Source organism: Lissotriton helveticus, chromosome 6, assembly GCF_964261635.1.
Source record: "Lissotriton helveticus chromosome 6, aLisHel1.1, whole genome shotgun sequence".
NCBI lineage: Eukaryota > Metazoa > Chordata > Amphibia > Caudata > Salamandridae > Lissotriton > Lissotriton helveticus.
Genome location: NC_136067.1, coordinates 1,938,771,685 through 1,938,794,768, shown reverse-complemented (window position 1 = coordinate 1,938,794,768; position 23,084 = coordinate 1,938,771,685). Strand labels below are relative to the sequence as shown.

The window sequence follows — 23,084 nt, the reverse complement described above, 5'->3', positions numbered from 1 at the left end:
TCAGCTTCCAGTAAATTACAAATAGCAATTATTTTGTTGCAAACTCACTCCCCCCTCTGTTTATAGGGCAAGAATTAACACACACCAGAAATAAACACACATCCATTTGCACTTCCAGTGTGGGAAAAAAGCTGACACAAGACAGAAGAGTCAACCTGTTCAATACGACGTAAATGTGCTTTTCAACTTGGCCTGGCAACAATGATTACATTAATTCACAGTTTCACATTTTTTTAAAACTAAAGTACCTATAATTTTTCTGACAGCGTACCTCTCAAGTTGAAAATGACAGCGGCCTGGGCCTTTCACTGATTGCTCTCTTGTGCTGTATGCTGCACCACCTGCAAACCAGAACACCCTGGCAGCATCATAAGGCTTCGGTGTCAAGGCCACTGATTTGGCCCATTGGCCACACTGCTTGTGTGAGATGGCATGGTGGTGGCCGCTGCAGAAGGCAGGCCGGGTGATTCCCTCTGGATAGTCTAATACTGCCCATGCCCCAATCGGAATTCCGCCAATGATGTCACCTGCTTCTGCTAGCCCCAGCTAAGCTCAATTGAGCCAATCAGAGCAGCTGGTTTGTTTGATGATGGACAAAAGCTGCTAAGAGGCCTGAAATTAAACTCAATATTAAAGACTGGCTATAAAATGGTACAAGGAGATACCTGGTCACGAGCTACTCACAGGGTGTCTGCGAGCTACCAGTAGCTTTCGATCGACCGGTTGGAAACCCCTGAAATACTCTGTCCTAAATACATACAATTTACAAAAATAGCATCCCACTGGGGTTACCTTTTCGATTATTAGCTCCAATGGGGCTGTGTTTGTATGAGCAGTATTTAGGTAAAGATATTTATGTCAGGCGGTATTCCAACAAGGATTTTTGAGAACACACCCTCCTCCGCTTCAGAAAGGTGCACAAGATCTACCTATTCAAGTAATACTTATTTGATCGTTTAACAGATGCATCAGAAGAATGCCGTCTCCGGAAAACCTGGATTAACTTTGCTCTACCGCCACAGACCTGCTCTCCCTACTCCAGGGCCTACCTTAAACCCCTGATGTCCTCCAACTCAGAAACCATCTGGGAACTCCCTGTTGCTGCTTCTCTTGCACTCTAACCAGACTGCACACGCAAAGCCCTACCTTCTTACCTGGATCAACGTATTCCACGGTTTCTGCCCTCCGGTGCCGTTCAGTGGACCACTGTATCCCCACTACTCACAGCACTCCATCTCTTTGTATCCACATTCAGGCTGTCTTAAGTCCACAAACATACACATGGAAGCTTCAGAGAAATAGATGCATTGGATAACTTCACTCAGAGACTTTACTCAGAACTTAACAGACACATCTGGATGTTCTGGAGAATGAGACTTGTCAGTGGCATCTTTATCTGAGCATGAGCTCCTTTCTTAGGTATTGTAGGATGGATGAACTTTACCAAGAATGGTCTTTCAAGACCATGGCGAATAAAAAGGGACATTTCTCCCCATCAGGCTCAGACTGTCCTCAGTTTGGCAGGGAGAAGAAGGTCAACACAACTTAACCAAGCATTCACGTGGCACGAGCAGAGCATGTCCTCTCTGGGCATGGTGGAGACTTTAAAATTCAAATGGCCCAGAGGAAATGCATTGAAGGGCTCTTGAAAGAACACAGATGTGCTCACGTCTTTCAGCCTGGTGAGTGGAGCAGCTGTGTGAGGGAATCTGTGGGATCCAGCATACACTCAACCTTATAATCACTTCATGTTTCATGCAAGTTCTCTGAGTGTTCTTCCCCTTTCAGTTCTCACTATCTCGAGCTTGACATTTTACTCAGTTTTCAAAACTGCTCAACACGTTTTCATTATGTAGTAAAATTAAAACATCACAAAATTAAAAAATGCCATAAATTAGGGGGCAGGAGTTGTAACAAAAGTACAAACATCACATTAAGATTTCTATGCCTCGCTTGCGTGCAATTATACCCTTAAGCAAGGTGATATGAATAATTATTTCAGATGCCTAACTTATTTAAATATACAATGTAAATCAGTTCACACAACCAGAGTAGAAATGCTTAATTAACGAATTACTGAGTGCTTAAGCTATGGGAAGAGCAAACCGTATGCATCAGATCTCAGTGCGGATTGTCCAAATTCACAAGACTTGCGACTCGGAAGTAAGAAATTTGCCAACTCTGACTTATAAATAAAAATTGTAAAAATCTTCTCTGTAATGAAATATTAAGTCAGGAGTACTCAAGGGAAGCTGTGACAGTTTCAAAACATACAGGCACACACATGTACGCACAACCAAAACATACATGCATATATTTATGCATGTGCACGTTAAGCTATGCTTGCACTGGCTATTTATTCTTTCTTTGTAGAGGAAAAAAAAATTCTCGCCTTAAAGAAACCCCCATGCCCGGTTACCCACCGATTTCCAGTGTATTCTCTTTGTTTTCTCAAACTAAGAATGGATGTACTTATGTACTTTACTAAGCCAACTGCTCACCAATTTTCACAGCGGGAAACTTCCTACAAAAGTTGTACAAAATCTCAAAAACCTATTTGTTAGCTTACATCGCCCTTGATCAGGTGTCTCATCTTCCATGGAATGGCTATAACGTTAGCATGTAAGACAACGTACTCTTAACATTATACACCACTCAAGAGTAAAAACTACAAGTGCGAGTTAAATCGAAGTGGGCAAAATACGAATAAACCCGCAATTTTCCCTTATAAATGCTGCACTTCAGTTTTGCTTAGTAGAGGTGTGCGAGTCACTGAAAGCTTGGGCCAAGCTTGAGACTGAAGCCCGGCTCTGACTCAGGTCGAAATCCTGTTGGAACCTCAAGCCCAAAACGAGCCGAGCTTTCATGTGGCTTCAAATTCCACTCCATTTAACAGACCCTCAAATTCGTCCACTAACACATTGATCCACACTGCAAAAACTAACACAGACCAACACACTGTCATAAAAGGAGATTGTCAAAACTGGCAAGAGGGAGATAGAGGTGCAGGGGAGTCTATTAGTGGATTAAAGAAGCATGACGTGGATTCAATAACATGCATCCTTGGTAATTGGCACAATCATTTTTTTTTTTAAATTAAGCACATTACAGACTTCTGCTACCACTATTCCATCTCCACTCTACTGACTCCATACTACAATGACTATACTTTTCTGACCTCACTCTCCTGCCTCGGCTCTACACCAACTTTACTTAAGGCTCCATTTACTTTACCTCACAACACAATCTTCTAACCTTGTGCATGATTGTCATAGCTACCAAATGTGCCAGGTTGTGTCCTGGGTCTAGTATTAATAGTTAAGTGAACAAGAGTTATCATGTTGTAAGATGGTGGAGGGAACAAAAAATCTGTAACATGAAAAATGGCTCTCTTCAGATCCCCATCAACAGAGCTTGAAAACAGGAGCTACAACCTGTTCTTGAAGATGATGCTGTTTCGCAGGCTCTGAGGTTGAAGGATTGAGCTCTACCGTATTTTGGGAATACATATGAAAATACGCTACCCACTATAGAAATAACCTGATCCTACCGGACGTGAACAACAGAGAGTTCTTGGGCGCTCCTGGTTGATTGGTGGAATATCCTTGGGATAGATTAGATAATTACAAACATTATGGGAAGCAACTTAAATGTTATACTTGTATAGAGGAGGAGCCAGTTCACATACTTGAGCTTATATTTAATACGGTCCATTCGTTCTAAAGGTCCTTGATGCAGCATTCTCGAAAATCCCGGAGAGACATCTTTCAACCTTCCTTGAGTCCTACGATATTCTTAACCCCACACAAAAGAGGTTTAGACCTCAGCAAAGCACAGAATCAGCCCTGCTGGCTGTGGTCGAGGTACTCAGATCTCTGTTTGATAAAGGAGGGTCGGCAGCCGTTATCTTTCTGAACTTGAGCGCAGCCTTCGACACAGTTGATCACATTACACTTATCCACAGGATATCTAAAGTTGGTATAGTTGGCGTCGGTCTGAACTATCTCTTGTCCTTCTGAAAGGATAGAACTTTCCAGGTGCTTGATCATTCCTGGTACTCTTAGAGTCTCCCCTTGGGAGACTCTAAGGATGCTCCCTCAGCCCTATTCTTTTTAATCTTTACCTGTACCCCTTCGCTGGGATTGTCTATTCTTTCAGGTTGGCATTGGTCTCCTATGCCAATGACACACAGCTGTTGATTTCTATCTCCTTCGACTCCAGTTCTTGTCACCTCAGCTTTTGCCCCTCTCTTCAGGTGGTGGCCAGATGGATGCCTAACTGTAAACTGAAGCTTAACAGGGATAAAACCGAGATTATCATACTGGGCAACAATGTTAATAACATTATGCCACTTTTTGTACCTGACTACCTATCCAGACCCCAGTCCTAAAGGGGTGATAAAAAGCCTCGGTATGTGGCTCTAGCCTCACTATGGAGCACCAAGCAAAAAAGCTTGAGGCTCCTGCTTTGGTGCTCTGAGACTACTTAGACGAGTGTTAAATCTTCTTCCTTTTCTAACCAGTAGATTTATTGTCCTGCCTCCTGATGGAGCGGAAATCCCACTTCATTTGTAGGGGTGCATCATAATAATGCATAGAGCGCAGTCACATATAATCCTACAAATATATTAACGAGAGGTGTTAGAATTGTGAAATGTATTAAAGTAACTATGTGAAATATTTTAGGTTATTGACAAGTAGCATGGAGAATGACCGTAGAAAATGGATGTAACTAGCATAACATTTTTTATAATGAAGAACTTGTGTAGTGAAGTTAATGCACTCACATACTGAGAGTGTTTAACACAGATATTTCTATAATTTGGTAAATGTGTTAGTTAAAACGCAATAGGGTAATGCCAATCTGCAATGCTTAAAATGAGATGTTCTTATGTTAGGTGAAATCGTAGGCCTGAAATGCACATCCCTGACAATTGTCGCTTTAGAATTAAAAGTTAATTTTCATGTGCACTGTGGAATCTGATCTTTCTCACGTTTTGTATTGCAGGTGAGGAAGCATTCTTCTAGGCATAAACTTGTCTTTGTTTTAGTCGATAGGCAAGAAGAGAAGAAGTTACAATCATGTGACTTGGACTGATAAAGAAAAGACACTAGTTTTCACAAGAGAGAAGGCCTAGGAGCCAAGGGCAAAATGTTGCAAAGGTTGTACATAGAGAACACACCGGAAAAGTGCGCTCAGGACTGCACCCCGAGTGGATGGCGTGTGTGAGGTGCACTATGGGAATTCTACCTGTGGATAACTGATTGTTGAAACTTGGGAAAGTGCCCGACTTCTTACTTGCTTTTAGAGAGAGAGCATCCTAGAACAAGCTCTTTATTTGCGATATGAGCCTTATGCTACTTGACCCATTGATCGTGGAGAGGTTTCTTAGGAACACTCCACATACTGACATATTTTATATTCCACTGAAAATGCCTATGAAGGGATGTCATCTTAAAGTTAGAGTAGGGATAGGTGTAATGCTTTCCACTTAACACTCAATGCAGAGAAATTTGGACTCATCCTTCCTGATTTTCTGTATTCTTCTTCTTGAATTAATAGTTTTGTTCATGGTTCACCATTTAAATTGGTTGCGTAGATTTTGCTTCATGCTAATTCCATTGTATTTCTATACCCTCGTGTTGAGTTGTCTCTATGTCCAGTTATTTTTGGCTTTGTATTAAACTAACTAACCGTATGTAGTTGCCAGTGGGTTATCAAAGAGAATTATTGGCTAAATAACTGTGTGTTAATGATTCCCCCCCCCCTTTACACGTTCATGCTGCAGAAAACAACCATCGGAGAGTGTCTCTAGACAAGGTCTAGAACTCATGGGCCCAGCCCTTTCACGCTTATCATCTCCCGCCTCGACTACGGCAATGCACTCTTTCTTGGCTCACCTCACTATGTGATAAGGAGGATGCAGACCATGCAGAACGCTGCTGCTCGACTTCTTATGAATGTCCCTAGAGATCAATCTTCAAAAACGTCCTTGAAGGACCTCCACTGGCACCCATTTGAAAAGAGGGTTCAGTTGAAGGCCCTTTGCATCCTGCAAAGGTCTCTTCACAAAAAGGTCCTGTTCTTCTTAGACTGGTTGCTACTCTCTAAATGCCTGAAAGGTCTCTTAGAACCTCCTCAGCACATCTACTGCAAACCCCCGAATTTAGAAGATCTTGTTGGGGTAGTCACTCATTTGCCCATCTGGCTCCTAAACTCTGGAACATACTTCCACTTGAATTACTTCTGTTATCCAATGAGCTTTCATTCCAGAAGGCCCTTAAAACTTGGCTTTATAGTATTTAGTCATCTCCGAAGCCTATTAGTATGCTTACTGTTCTAGCACTGGGAGGCCTTCGGGTAGCTGCGCACTATATAAGTAATACACAATGGCATTCTGTGAAATCCATTTTTTACAGAATAGTTTGATGAGAAAGACCCGCTAGACGGCATTACACTGGTTGACATTTACATTGGTCTCCCGTGATCAGATCATACTAAAACAGGAATATAATGGTGCCAATCATGAAATTTCATTTGCCTGAGGTGCCTATTACCACTTCAGGAAGTCAGTTTGATGCAAAAAATATCTTAAGGGAAAATGACATGTTACTTTTATTTTTTATTTAGGGGGGAGATCAATGTTTTAAAAATAATTCCTCCTTAAAAACACAAGTATCTGTCAAATCTTAAGATATAGAATATATACAACCAAAACTCCTCTGAAATGACCTGGCGGATTTCGATGTGAGCGCTGCAGAAATTACTGGCGAGTGCTGAGCCGCGCTTGTTCGCTACGACCACAGATTGGTTGTTTTCGGAGTTTCAGACTTGCTACAAATCATTCAGACTTTGTATCACCCACAGTTCCAGTAGCACCAGTTGGCTAAATTGTTACTGACAATCTGTATGGACTGTGGTTTTCTTCTCAACTGGAATCATATGGATCATAAACAGAACATATTTGAATTCACACCAATTCTTGGGGAGTTTTAGAGGTACTTAGACAGATGGCCACTGACCTTAGGAGACTTGCCGAACTATAGCGGGTCACACGTCCTGGGTTGGATTTAGATTTCATCAATGAGGAAACTTTGGATTGCTCATTGTAGGTGTCATCATGACTATAAAATTAGTATCCAACCAAGGAATCTAATGTGCTTGAATATTTGTTGTGCATGTTTACACCTCTCTGAGCACTGCACCATCTGCACTATTTCACTTAACTGCAGCACCTTGTCAATGTTTTGATGGAACAAATATATTTTCCAAAGAAAAGGAGAGGCACACACAGCTTTTTTGTTCATATATTGGTGATTGATTTTCCTTCTAATGAATTAACTCATATTAATGTGCTTATATATTACAGAGTGATTTGCATGGTATGTACATGTGAATAAATCACATTGCACTGTTGTTCCTTATATTCCACTGCAAACCTAACTTCCCACACAAAATTGAAAACAGAAAAATTGTAAAACAGTAGATCTAGAAAAAAATAAATGTTAACAATAACCGACATTCAAATGCTTCATTTTTTGTTTTGTTACAATTGAGTCATTTTTTAAAATTATTATTATCCATCACTATGAAGGCTCAAGTAGAAGTGAAGCATCATTGCCGATGCTGTGCATTGGTAAACCACCCATCAACAATAAAATGTCTGCACAGATGTGTGTTGCTGTCTGACTGTAACATTGGCGTGTACTTACTGTGACGGGATCTGTGGCAGACTTATCCTTTTGTCTTGATCTATAAAAGGAAGATATTAAGTGAAAATTCTGTCAATATTTAGTCATTTACTAGGGGAATTGCCTACGAATCAGATATGTTTATGATGTTGAATAGCGATATTCAGTATACATTAGGAAAAATCAGACTTAAGATAGATAAAGGTGTTGTCATTTTGTAGGTTTTCATCTAGGCAGTAATGAAACAGCATCTTGGAAATATGAACTCATTTCTAATTTTACTTAATGTGTAGAGAAAGCGGTGAGGTTAAGGAAGACAGACAGGCAGATAGATAACCAGAGAGACAGATAGATATATATACAGACAGACAAACAGAAAGTAAGATATACATTTTGATAGATATATATACAGACAGACAAACAGAAAGTCAGATATACATTTTGAATAATGAATAACGTGAGTCATTTAATTCAGCTGCATTGAGTTTAAACTGGAGAGTTTTGTATACTTGCAGTCGGAATGTCTAGCTGTAACTGCAAATGGTTGATGGTGCCACAATTATGCAATGTGAGTGATCCACAGGGAACAGAGTGGTCAAAAGGGCTCTCCAAAAAAGACAAAAATAAAAAGTTCTCGCAATGGACACATGATCCAGCCTGCAAATTTGCAAATGCCCGTAGTAGACTTTTCGTATGAATGCAGTTTGATTTGGATTCATGGTGCTCAAGGATAAGTCTTAGACACAGATCCACAGTGCCTTTTTGGGTTACATGGATCTAGATCTAAGGATTTAAAAAGAAGTGTAAAAAAATAGGACAACCCATGTGCCATGGTCAAGGCCAAGAACTATGAGCTCTATGGACATGTAGACAGTCATTCAGCAAGGCCGTGAAGCCCACCTCTACTGCACACAGCCAAAAGCCACACAAAGAGTACTCTTCACTATGGCCTTGCACTGGACTACTGTGAACAATGGAATGGCTTGCAATGTGGGTCATGTCCTCACAGGGGCTCAGTGCAAGGCCTTATCGACCGAAACCTAAAGGAAGGAAAGAACATGTTCACAGATCATAAGTTATGGATGTTGATTGGTATTTTGTATTTCCAATTGTGTAAATACACTGACTTATCTACGTGAGGATTTAAACGACATGAATTAAACGACAAATCAACAATTTGTACATGCAAAGGAAACATGTCTGTACAAGGCACGTGATGGTACATCAGGCCCATGGACCATCTGTGATTCTTGCTCTGGGTCTTCAGATCATGATTCGGTTGTTCAAAGGAAGCTCAATCACCAAGGTTACCCATTATTCTTTCCAATGTGATAACATGCAGTAAGGTGTGGGGGGTCCATTTGCTGAGCAAGGACTGCAGGCAAATAGTTGTGCTCAACATGTGTTTTTTACTTTGTGGCTTCTTTCCTACAGATGCTCACTTTTTCTGTCTCAGCCCTTTGTCCTCACATCACCTCTACTGTCCATTAAGTCATTAAGTCAGATGCTGATGTGCTGATGGTGGAAACCACCCACATTGACCACAAACCAGAACACCCAGGCTGCCTCAGCATTTCCTCACCTTTATTGAGACTGGTTATGAGGGTTTTTTCTGTTTCATTTTGTAGCCGGTAATACCCATCTATCAAGTCAGCCATATTCTCAGCCACGGCCAGGGAGGTGGTTTTAATAGCTAAGGGCTTTAAAAAGATGTTTGTTAATGCCATCATAACAACATACGTAAAATACACACAACAGAAGACACATCGGGCTACCTGCTGAATGGACCTGTAGTCTTCATTCCCCTGTGGAGATATACTTGGAACATATAGGTTGAAACTGTCCCATTTGGGGACATAATGGCAAAATAAAACAAAACCCATCACAAAGAAGAAGGTACATAATCACTGTGAGTTACCTGTACTATATTCAGGTATTTCTCTTACAGTGTTCTGTGAACCTTCCATGAAGAGGGGCATCAAAGCAGAACACACTATTATTATTGTTGTTATTATCAATGGCCTCACAATCCTGGTAGTAGAATTCACACCACCCCATCCCCCCCAAGGGCAAGTCATGGGCCTGACAATTCTTGCAGAACAGAAGCCAGCACAACTCCATACTCGGGTCTCAGATTATATTCCTTACAATGCAAGAATGTGTGGTGTAAGTATCCAGTTTACAACATAAGTATCTTCATAGTAAAGGCAGTTTCCCTTTCGCACTCAGGGATTTTGTTCCTCGAGCCAACGTCTCAAAAGAGAGGCCAAGCCATTATCAATGCCTCTTCGTCAACACTAGAACTTCGCACACCATCGCCATCACTGTACGTCCACCCGGCCACACTTCAATTCATCCTAACCTTAACACACACATCATTTTGTAATTTCTACCTTTGGGGAAATTTGTTGGTGTTAATATATCTGTCATTTATTTTCCTGATTGAATATGTAAATAAACTCCCCAAAATGATGTACAGCATTCTGATGTAATCCCCATAGGGAAGATGTCAAAATGCGCTCCCCGTTCCCACTCTTCATAATTCTGAAAATAAATAAATTACGATGCTTGCTGCATTTTTCCAATCTTGCACATGTTCTCATCAGAGGAGCATTTAGTTTGCCACATAAAAGTAAACAACTTACCTGAGGAGCTCCGGCTACGGTCACCAAAAGAAGCGCCTTGCCGTCTTCCAATGGGGAGCACTTGATGGATTTAATTTGCTTGAATTCTGCTAGGCAGGTAGGCTGTCAGAAAGAAAGGTGAAATGGTGACTGGACCATTTACATAAAGCCAATCATGTCTTCCTGTTCAGGGAGGATGAGAATGTGTTTAAATATTTTTTCGCCTTCCTCAAGTATGGCGCTGTGGCATCAGAATTTCCTTTTTGTCAACCTCTCAGTTTTCACAGGTGTGGGCTGCCTTTACCTTCAAGATTAAGCCTTTTATTTGGGTCGCACTAACAGTATAATGAGAGAGTTTTTACTAAAGTATCTACTACTTATAAAGACAACTACTACTGAACTGGCATCACATTTTATTTGTGAACATATCATGTACAGTTGATAATGAAGGATCTTTAATTGATAGGGATAATTGCAGTTACTGCATTATATTTTTTAATAAACACACAGAGGGCTTAATTGTAGGTTCATAATTATTTAAACCATCATTGAGTAAAATATACATTAGAAATCCTTGCTTGGATGCAGAGGGCTCTTGAAGTTTGGGCTGCATGAGTACTTTAATGGTGAAAAGCACAGGAGTAGCTGGTCAAACTGATCAAGGGTCCTTGATACATGTCCAAGTGACTTTGGAATGATAAAAACCCTGATGAAGCCCAAAGACACTGGTTGAAACATTAGGGCATACATGCTTAAAGAGGATGCCTTTGTGTTATATGTTAAGTTATGTTATAACCATTTATAACACACTTGGCTACTCCAAGGAGTGTCCTGGCGCTGGCATAGGATGAGGGGGCAGACGCAGGTAGGTTACTAATTTTTAAAGAGGTGAGTTTTGAGTTTCTTGTTGAACAGTTCTAGACTGTCTATCAGTCTCAAGTAGGGAGGGAGAATATTCCAGGCACAGGGACCAAGATATGCAAAGGATCTCCCACCCATAAGGAGGCGATTAATTAGAGGGACCCTTGCCATGTGAGCTGAGGAAGAGCAAAGAGTACGGGAGGGGATATAAGAACTGATTCTCTCTTTGAGATATGATGGCCACGATCTGTTCAAGAACTTGTGCATAAGGACCATGGCTTTAAACGTCACCCTTTGTTTCATCAGGAGCCAATGGAGGGCCTTTAAGTGGGGGGGTCATGTGGGGCCTAGGAGGGAGAGTAAGCACAAGTCTTTCTGCAGCATTCTGTACCACTTGAAGTCTGTTAAAGAAATAGTCGGGGTGACCTAAAAGAAATATTTCTGCGGGGCTTTCTGGAGTGATTTTTGTATTGGATTTCTTGATTGGATTACAACCCTTTGCATTAAAAGTGTTAGCTATGTGGGTTGTTGAAGACCCTTTTGATTTTTTGAGAGAAGAATCACCTATTTTACTTTTTAATCAATCATAAAGTGTGTATACTTGTACCATTACCAGACTGAAATTGGTACTCTTTTATATCAATCTCTCAAAGTTTAACGTTATTTTTTTCAGCTGTATTTATCCATAGCTACTTAGGTTGCCTCATATGACACTCGGTCCTCTTCAGGATGCAGCATTTGAGGTGAAAGTGATTACACAGAAGAGTGGTGCGAAAAGCTTTGGCTGGTGTACGTGTACACGTCTGGCATGCACTATGTAATCACAAGTAGTCGTTACACACAACCTGGTTACTAATATAGTTGTGATGATGAGAGGCTGAGGGGTCCCCTCTTTCAATCAGACCTGTAACCTGCACATTAAGCAACAATTCCTGTGGTGGGAGCACAACCCACTGAGATATCTCAGAATTCGACTATGCCAATATTTTAAGTGTCCTAAGCAAAGTGGCATTTTATCACCCGAACCCTTCTGGTAATTGGGTCAGATTTGCTAAACGTAGTGCCATTCTTGCCCCACCCTGGTGCGAAGTATTCTGCCATGAAGCTGGGCAATTTCCAATTTTGGCTCTGTGGTATTGCTAATGTTTGCATTCCCCTGGGCACAATCCTTTTGAATAGGTAAATTTCCAACAAAAATGTGCAACCCTTCTCTTCTGTCATCTGCCACGTTTAAAGAAAGCCTTGAAACCAACTGCTTCACTAATATGTGGTCATCTCTCAGTTACAAGCACATACTGTGCACTTCACTTAAATAAGTGCTTCAGGCATATCCCCCAAACATCAGAACTGCTCCACCTTCCTGCACTGGAGAAGAGAGTTGAAGGCACACCTCTTAAGAGAACACTTCACCCCCAGCATAGGAACCAATCACACCCCAAATATAATGAACGCCAGCTGGGGGACTCCCTAAAGAAGTAAAACTACATATTCATTGATTATGGGCATGATGTCACAAACTTACATGATACTAAAGTGAAACAAAAAGGTAATCCAATGATTGCATATATGATGATATCTGATATTTCTACCTGCAAATTTCACTACACTGGCCGTTAGCAGTTCTCGTGCTGTTCTAGGCATTCAATTTATTTGTAAATGTTTCCAACTGATCAGCCTTGGCTGGTATGCTTTCGGTTTTCTGTCCCCTACCTAGATGTGTTTGTATTTCCCTTAAAGCCCAGTCCTTTTTCATATCATATGTTCCACTCACCCCCCTTCACTTACCTTCGCCTCCTTGTTCGTAAGCTGTCGGATGCCTTTGGGACCAATAACCAGATCTACTGTAACACTCCATCCTTGCTGAAAAAGAAAGACACAGAAATAGGTGTCACAGATAGTTGCGCCAATTATCTGTAAAGTGCTTTATCCTAGCATGAGAGTGCCACAAAGCGCTGGAGGCTGGACAAAAGGTATTGGAAAGAGGGACCAGACTGGAAGGAGAGGGGGTAATCCTAGTAAATATGGTCTTGTCTTTTGATTATGGAGAAATCTACATTTCCCTAATACTCCACCCATCAAGTAATATGGTTCTGCATCACTGACTCAGTTATCAGAGATCTAAAATCTTGGATGAATTGTGACCCTAGTGCTCTCATCAGAAAGAGAATTCTCGCTCCTTGGACCAAAAGGACACCTACATTCTTTGCTGACTGCAATTTTGCACACAATTTCTTTGAGATACTAGTGAACCCTACATGATCACAGTCAGAAATCCATCAACAATGCACTACCTTGGAACTCCAGCAAGACAGTGCCATCAAACTCACAGGGGCGGATTGACAATGTTATGCAGTTGGAAGGGTGATCTACATCTGGAAAAGTTCATGACTTATGTGCACCACCAATGAGTGTGATTTACATGCATGAAGGTACATGTTATGCGTGTTCTGTAAACAGCACAAGGAACTGTTCTCCCAAACCTTGATATGGGTCAAATTGTATGCTAAGGATACATTAAGCAAATAAAAGATTAGGCAAATAAATACCTGTCACAAAGTATGTGTCCCTTACATATCCATCACAAGCAAATATATACACAGAAATAAAGGTTTAGTAAAGTATGATTAGTAATAACGCAATGTATTGCATATTTAATAAGTGTAATCTTAATCCTTAGTACATTTTAAATCTAATCACCATGTTAAAACAACAAAGTACAATCAACTTCCAAAACATATTTCCATGTTAAAACAATAAAAATGTCCCTTCCAATAATTCAACAGAAGAAAAAGAAAAGAATATACCACATATCCAAGGCAGACAATTTTAGGATTATCATCAACAATAACTCTTACAACAATAATCACAAAAACAACAATAACTATGTTATTTACAACAACGATATGTATTATATAGGGAAAGCAAGCAACAATCTCCTATTATTATTGCTAAATCCTCCATGACTGGTGATAACCAGTGATTTGCGCGAACATACCGTTAATTCACAGCGGTAGGTTTCCTGGTCAATAGAAGTAAAACTGGAAAGCGTGTTTAAGAACTTCATGATGCAGTCGTCCTCGCGCAATGAGGCGTACTGCTGGAAGGTTTGCTGGATCATTTTGCGAAACTGCTTGGGCTGAAAAGCAATATATAACAATGCTTATTCATCAATATAGTAGCGATGAAGTACTTTTGTTGCTCTTTACTTCAACAAACCCAATAATTTCAGTAGAAACACAACAAGGCAACACCACTAACTTGCAATCATGTCCAGTCTTTTGAAACCAATGAGACAGATTCACAAAGGTAGTTGCAAATCTGCACTTGCAGATTTATACCTATGTTCAAATGTATGGCGGTCTGGATTTCACAAACATTTCCAGGGATATGCATGGAAAGCTGAACAAGGGGCATGTTTCCATATGTATTCCTGGGAAGGTCTTGTGACGTTCCCAGAAAGCTACTACTTTGGATGTGAAGAATTCTCCATTGTGGAGAAATCCAAACGTGATAACTGTGTGACTTTCAGTGGATTTAAAAGAAATGTGCACAATAATGAATGCAAGTTAATTCATATATGGGATCAAGTTTCCCCTGACATACATTATGAGGGAACTGCAAGTCACAGAGGAGGTCCATGACCATATAAGGGAAGAAGGCCGAAGGTTATGGAAATAGTTTTTTTGTACAGCAGGGGGTACAATATTCCTTACAACAAATGATCACAACATCACCCTTTCATCCACTTAAATCCTTGGTGTCTTTACACTTTCATGTACACTACAGACAAGAAAAAGCCAAGCAGAATCAGTAGTGCAAAATAAAACACATCAAAAATGCAGTTAGCAACTTTGGCAAAAATATATTAAAATTAGCTTAATTTAAGGCAGATGAAAGATGCTGTTCCTCAGAATATGTGGAAACATGCAGAGAATCCTTTAAAGGCCGATAGCATGTAAAAACATAATAATATTGTCACAGGTATTTCCTTTCTGATGATAACATAACACAATGTGTATTTGTAAAGCGCACGTTCACCCATGGGTATCTTGGCGCTGAATTACATATGTATTTTGTTACCCAACTCAATGGCACTCAATGCCACAGGTATCTCCTTTCAGCTGATCACTTTTTCTTTTCAGAAAACAAAAGAAAAAGTCAGTTTTTATTTTCCTTGTTTAAACTACAGCAGTAAATATGCTCTGTGACCTGCCTTTATCAGTGGCTGTTGGCTCTGGAAACAGGTATTGTGACATCACAACCCAACTGTAATAACTTATTACAGTTGAGCAGCTACGTCATTTCTTTATTACAGGTGATTATAGACGTCACAAGTCACCTGTAATAGGTGAACTGGAGATGGGCTTGTATGCAGGCATTACAGCCTTCAATGTGTTATATATGTGCATTCTCACTGTTCTGTAATATTAGGAAGTGTCCACGTGCTGACATTCTGCAGGAGTAAGTACTGTAGAAGTGTATTATTTCCAATAGAGGAATTCCTTCCATTACACCTTCATTTCACAGGGAGTTCCATACTTTTCCCCACTCTAGAAACAAACGTATTCCTACCTTTTACAAAAATGAATTTACGAGCGGTGGAACAAACAAAGCACACTTAGTGAAGGCGAATTTCAAAATCAACCCATGGTAAAAGGGCATGCGCTGAGTACAACGTGCTTCACTTTAGGGTTATACTTATGACTTACCTTTAAGCTTTCTTGCATCTGCTTTGGAAAGAAAAGGTCCAGGCCTACATCCTTCCTACAAGCCAGAAATAATAATCGTAAGAACTAATGCTGTATCATCTATTGATGTTACTTCAACTTGAGTCAGCTCTTTGCAAACTAGAAATTCCAGACAGGGAACCTAATACATGTTGTTCTCATTTCAATGATATTAGCTGATAAATCGTAATTTCTCAATAAAAGTACGTACAACAATCTCACCCACTAACCCTGCAGAGAAAGTGGCACAAGCTTTATAAAACAATGCATACACATCTAAAAATGCATAAACAAATAACTACATCACTGAATAGAGAAATGCACAAGGAAGTACTTCTTTTCACAGGACTAAGCTGTCTTTGAGGAATAGAAACATCCTCGACTATGATCTGATGAAAATACAATTTGAAACACCCTCGAACATTCTGCATGTTTTTTGCAAAGAATGTGTACACGATTCTTTTCACTTCTGCGCCACGTCTTCAGGCACTCTATGATATACTGTGCCCTCCTTTACCTTCACGCTAGTGCTCAAGCTTCAAATTTCGATGTCTTCGTATTGTTTACACCCAAAAGGAATAGTGACCTCTTGCCCACTGGATGAGATTCATGTTTCAGGCTTTGCACATAACACTGTAAACATGTATGTTCTTCTACTCTTTAGAGTGAATAAAGAATTCCCACACAACCAATTGCTTTACTTTTTCAGCCTTTGGCTCGGGCCTTTAACACTGGAGCGGGCCTTTAATGGCCGATAGAGCCCGCCAAGTTGGGCTTTAAGGCTATATTAAAACATTGGAATGTTGAAACCTCTATTGAAGACAATAGAGTAGCTCTGGGCTGATAATAACTGGGATGAGCCTTCTGCTTCAACATTCCAATGATTGTCTTTCTGTGTTTCCCGTATTGAGAAAATTCCACCATTGGATAGCGGAGTGTTCTAATAGCCTTATAGCCTTTCTGCCTCATTTAAACTATTTGTTAAATTAGTGAAGCTTTGGAGAAGGAGGTGATATAAGTGTGAGAAGGTTTTGTACTTTGTCCCTGGGCGGAAAGCGTAGGGAAAGATGCCAGAATTGGAGCCAAAAGTGTTTCCAATAGCTGATACTGCTTGAGGTATTTCCGAGAAAGACTGAAAAAAGTAGAGAGAGTATCAAAGGGACTAATAACATTGTTGTTGAGAAGTAAGTGCAAAAAATTGGAAAGGCCCTAATTTAACTAGTTTCTCCATAAAAGAGATTTGTTATTTACCAAGATCCTTTTATCATACTAAATAGGACTCTACACCAACTGCTCAAATGAAGAGAGGTGAGTTTCCAAATATGGCTTAAAAAGAGAACAGGAATGTGATGTGACTGCCGGTATCCAATACTTGGGTGGGTGGGACAAATGCAGTATCTTTGTAAGAAAGAACATAAATATAAGAACGAGCTCCGACTAAAGCTACAGTTTAGATTGAGAGGCAAAGGAATCAAGAAAACAGTCTTGACCATGTTTAAAACCAAATGCTTTGTGATAATAAGAGAAATCAGGGAAGTTAAACCATCTGAAGTATTTAGGGAACTTTAGGCACTGTAGAGAGATACAAGATGGTTTCCCATGCCACAAGAATCAGGATAAAACCTTATCAATAGCTATCAAATATTAATTAGTAATTTTTATTACTAGCATTATGAGAAAAAAGTTAATGATAGGAGGTAGCATCATTTTAATTGTGTCAAGGCGACTCCACCATGACAATTAAAAAGGTGACCAGCCCTGCGTTGATTTTTAAAACAAATTCAAGGAGGGCTTCCATATTAGAGTTCAGTGTGCCTCTGAGATTGTTGTGATATAATAGCCCTATGCATTTAATCCTATCAGGGTTCCATGAGAAGCCTGCCTGGCAATAGAAGATTGATATCTCCTTCTAACAGACCCAAATCCAAGTTGGAGCTAATATGGGAATATGATTTGCTTTCCAGTTGGCCTGTATCATTCTGGCAGAAAATATGGGGAAAAAACCATTCTACCACCAGCCATGCCAATCTCACTCAAATACTATATTATTTTTTATAAAGGTCTATATCATACATCAGCACATTTATTTAAGCTCAAATTACTTAAGCAGGACACCTGTTGGCATTGTAATAACTCTGGAACATACCTTCACATGTTTTTTTATGTCCTAAGCTGTCTCAATTTTGGGTACAGGTATGGACAAGAGTAGGGGATGTCACTCAGGTTTGCATTTTATTCTCCACTGTTGGGGGAGTTAGTAATTCATGCCACAGAATACAATGCTTTGTAAACTAGAGGATCTGTTGCTTGCAGTTGGATTGGATGTAGTTACATCTAATTGGGAATCATCAGACAATATCACTCTTCAGAAGTGGTGGAATTTGGTATGTCATAACCATCGATTAGATCACTAAAGCTTCCTATTCTACGCTGTTAGCAGTTAAAGGTAAAACATTGTGGAAACCTTTGACTCATTATTTAACTTTACACTCAAGTAATAAAGTTTAATTATCTTTCTCTTCCAATAAATAAGCTTAAACCACTGTTAAGCTTAACTCTTTGATTTTATCGCTCTTTGTATTGTATACTAAATTAATCCAGACTTTGTTTTAGTAAGTTCTTTCTATTATATAATACTAAGATCGTAGCCTCATCGCTTCTTCTCCCTCTCCCTCTCTTCTTATTTTATTTTCTCATTAACTCCTTTCTTACCATGTTTTCCTCTAATTACATTATATACAGTCAAGCTTTCACTTCCAAGGGTCTGAAATATATACTCGAGGTTAGCATATATTGTATCATTTTTCTACTGACTGTCCTTAAGTTAGTTAATGGACTGTTTCGTTGGAGTTCATGAATTGCTAGATTGTCTCAATAAAAATACTAAACAAGGCAGAGGTCCAAGTAAGCTTCTTCGGCTACGGGGGTGCAAACCTGAGCATAGAGCTTCTGAATGGAACTATGAAGCGTTTGCCGGATGTCACATGCCACACTCCTGGCCCAGAACAGCTGGAACTACATATAGCTGGACTGATGAATATGGCTTACTGCAGAAGAACCCGAACATCGTGTCAGCCTTTGTCTCTGAAGCGTTCGTCTGTGTCCTGGAAAGACTTTCAGTTCAAGCTGCGGTTACCTTGACAGGATACTATGATTGTTTGAGATTCGGAAGTTCTGGACTTGTTCAGTTTTGCTTCCTTGTGTAGCAATTATAATAAAGATGTCCTTCATCAACCCAAAAAAAAAAAAAAACCAAAAAAATACTAAACAAAAAAATACTAGTTGTTAAAGGCCCTCTGTCTCATTATAGGCCACAACTCGGGTTCACAATCTTGAATAAACGGCTTAGTCCTCGGCAGAAGACTATAAGGCTTTATAATTGGAAAAGTCTCAATGTCGCATAAAAAATCTCTGTCATGCACAAGAAGTGGGTAAATACCAGAAAAACAAGTGATATTTCCTACACACTTCTCGAGCTATTAACAATTTGTGAGTCTGTATATGACACAAATGGTTTGCAATTTCTAACTGTTCCCAGTTCTTATGGACCCTATTTTATTTGAACTGTTAGCCTTTTAGGAATTGACGTTTTTTCCTAGATATATTTTGGGGTTCCGAAGTATAGTACAGAAATCCATGCACGTAATTATTCAGCTCTGTGACTAAAAGAAACTTGATAATTCAATGGCCACAATGACATCAATGATTATTCTCAGTTAATGTAATTCTATATGGCGAAATGGCACAACATAAATAGAATTGCAAAGACCTGTTCCTTGACAGGAACTGTTGTAGGCTGCTGCTACTGAGACATGATCCATAAAATGTGAGATGGCACTTACTCTAAAAGGTCAAAGTTGGATTTCTTATCCAGTGCATTCTGTGGCATGTCTTTGTAGAACCTCCTATAGGAAGAAAAATACAATGAGAACATCAACAAGATAAAACATTGGGATATTTATAACTACACAGGTGTATGTGGAATTCAAATAAGAGATTATGATGGGGCCTGTATCAATAGTAACTGATTCCATGGATTACTTGCTTCTGTGGGCGCGAATGGTTGTATGATGTTAATACATATGCCCTTACCACACATGCATTTACAGCACCATAGCCTTCACTACACTTGCCTTTATTAAAAATATGAATTTACCAGGCATGCTTCTAAACACATGGTAAGTATATTTAAGGTATTTTAAACCTATATATATATATATTCTACTTGCTAACTATTACGTCCCTATAACCTTTGTTTTTTCAGTGAATTTCTAAAGTTTTTTAAACATGTTATTTCCCAACTGTAACCTGTAATCTTTGAGAGTGTGTGTGTCAAAGCATGAGTGTCTCAGTGGGTGTGAAAGGGAGTATGTGAGTAACTCAATAGGTGTGTTAGTGGGTGTGTGACTGTCTGTATGGGTCTGGCTGCATAAGTGTCTCACTGGGTCTGTGAGTGGGTGCACAAGTGTGTGAGTGGGTGCATGAATGTCTTAGTGAGTCTGTGAGTGAGTGTTTGAATCTCTGAGTGTATCTGTGAGTGAGTGTATGAGTGTCTCAGTGGGTCTGTGAGTAGGCGAGAGTCTGAGTGGTTTTGCTAGTATCTCCAAGAGTGTGTGAGTCAGTCTGCGAGTGAGTGCATGAGTGGGTCTGTGAGTGGATGCATGAGTATCTGAGTGAGTGTCTCAGCGGGTCAGTCAGTAAGTGTAAGTGCCCGAGTGGGATGGCTGGTGCCTCCATGAGTGTGTGATCAGTCTGTGAGGGAGCGCATGAATGTCTAAATGGGTCTGTGAGTGGGTGTGCTAGTCTCTGAGTGGGTGCATGAATGTCTGAGTGAGTCTGTGAGTGGGTGCGTGAGTCTCTCAGTGGATCTGTGAGTGAGGGTGTGAGTGTCTGGGTGAGACTGTGAGTGGGTGTATGAGTCTCTGAGTGGATGTGTGAGTGGGTGCACAAGTCTCTAAGTAGGTCTGTGAGTGGGTGTATGAGTGTCTCAGTGAGTAGGTGAGTGTCTGGGGTTGTTAGTGCCACCATGAGTGTGAGTCAGTCTGTGAGTGAGTGCACGAGTGTCTGTGTGGATCTTTGAGTGGGTATGTTAGTCTCTGAGTGGATGTGTGAGTGCAAAGGTATCTAAGTGGGGCTGTGAGTGGGTGTATGAGTGTCTCAGTAGGTCTGTGAGTAGATGAGTCCCTCAGTGGGTTTGCTAGTGCCTCCATGAGCTTGTGAGTCAGTCTGTGAGTGAGCGCATGAGCGTCTGAGTGGGTCTGTGAGTGGGTGCGCTAATCTCTAAATGGGTGCATGAATGTCTGAGTGGATCTGTGAGTGGGTGCATGAGTGTCTGGGTGGGACTGTGAGTGGTGCGTGAGTCTCTGAGTGGATCTATGAGTGGGTGCACAAGTCTCTAAGTGGGTCTGTGAGTGGGTGTATGATCGTCTCAGTGGGTCTGTGAGTAGGTGAGTGCCTCACTGGGTTTTCCAGTGCCTTAAGTGAATGGGAGATGGAGCTGTGTTGCCTACACCAGGTGGAATTTGGCCACGGGGACCTCATACCCTGGGGCCCAGCCTATTTTTCATGGGGAGGAGGGGGCACTGTTCAGTAGTTTTGGAGTTATTTAAGAAAAAGATGTATGTTTATCTAGAAATGAGGATCCACTGAGGTGCCACTGCGATGGATCCGCAAATCAATGCACCTACAGCTGTGACTGGCTGGCCGCAACCTGAGAGAAAGGTTGGGACAAGGTTCCAGGGGGTGAGGAATAAAGTCTAAATAGGATAAAGGCATCAGGGTCGAGGGTTCCTCACCCCATGTGACTGGTGTAGGGGTCTGTAAGGGACCTCTCATGGGCAAGAAATTGTCCAATAATGTTTTATGTTTGGTATGCGAGGATCCGCGGATCCACTGTAACACTCAGCGTGGGCACCCATGTGAATCCGCAGCAGATCCGCAGATTCAGACCCAAATTAAAATTAAACACATACACCCACTCACAACCACTCACACACCCACACAACCACTCACACACCCGTACAGTCACTCAGACATACACTCAGAGATCCACACAGGAATCACACACCCATTGACATAGCCACAAACACACCAATACAGCCACTTACACATCTACTCATAGATCCACACACCTACTCACACACCCATACAGTGAAACCACTCACACAGCCACTAACACACTTATATGATTCACACACCACTTAGAGACCTATACAGCCACGTACACACCGACTCATACACCCACCCGACACACACTCACACACCCACTTACAAACCCATCTAACCCCTCACACGCAATCGCTCACCCATATAGCCACTCACACACCCAGAGACCCAGAACCACACTCACACACCCATACAGATAATCACAAACCCTCTCATGGACCCATACAGTCACTGATACATCCACTCAGATACCCAGAGAACTACTTATAGACCCCCTCACAGACCCACACAGGCACTCATGCACCCATTCACACACCCACATCAATACAGCCATTCACAACCCATTAAGAGACCAAGAAAACCACTCACACACCCATTTACATACTTATACAGCCACTCACACACCCACTTACATACCCAAAGAATTGCTCATACATACACTCACAGACCCTCACAGGCACTCAGACACTCACACACATACACACTCATAAAGCTAGTGACACACCCACTCACAGACCCATGCAGCCACTTACACACCCAGGGGCCCGAGGGTTGGCTGCCTACGGATGTTGGCCACAAGGCCTGGATGCAAGCCGTGCTTTGTGGAGACCCACCCCCCACTGTGCATGGCCAAAGGCTGTGAGCAACATGGGGTTGGTTGCATGGGGGTTGGCCGTGTTCAGAGACGGTTGGATTAACGTATGGTAATTAAATAGTAGTTCACATTAAAAAAAACATTGTTTGGAAATAGCATTAAAAAACCTTAGAAATTTACTGAAGGGGGGCGTGGCCAAGATGGCGTCGGAGTAGGACGCTTTTCCGTGCCTCTCCAGCGCCGATCCGACACAGCTACTTATAGCCTGGTGTCGCCGGCACAGATCGGCCCCCGGACTGTGGGCAGAGGTCCGTGAGGAGTGGCGGAGGGGTCCGGTGCAGCCGGCGGAGCGCAGCGCCGCACGTGAAGGCGGCAGAAGCGAGGAAGGGGTGAGGCCTTGGGATCACCGGCCTCGAGTGAT

General features: G+C 41.1%; 1 protein-coding gene across 5 annotated transcripts in view; it reads right to left on the bottom strand.

Moving 5' to 3' along the window:
- The window catches only part of PTK2B (protein tyrosine kinase 2 beta), a 500,318-nt gene that overhangs the window by 122,676 nt on the left and 354,558 nt on the right, over positions 1-23,084 (bottom strand). For all 5 annotated transcript variants that reach the window (XM_078649940.1, XM_078649942.1, XM_078649937.1 and 2 more), the window contains 7 exons: positions 19,746-19,808; positions 15,886-15,940; positions 14,172-14,312; positions 12,962-13,036; positions 10,337-10,438; positions 9,274-9,391; positions 7,713-7,752 (listed from right to left, as the gene is read on the bottom strand). In XM_078649940.1, the coding sequence (XP_078506066.1) occupies positions 7,713-7,752; positions 9,274-9,391; positions 10,337-10,438; positions 12,962-13,036; positions 14,172-14,312; positions 15,886-15,940; positions 19,746-19,808 (594 nt within the window). The remainder of the gene's footprint in view (positions 1-7,712; positions 7,753-9,273; positions 9,392-10,336; positions 10,439-12,961; positions 13,037-14,171; positions 14,313-15,885; positions 15,941-19,745; positions 19,809-23,084) is intronic.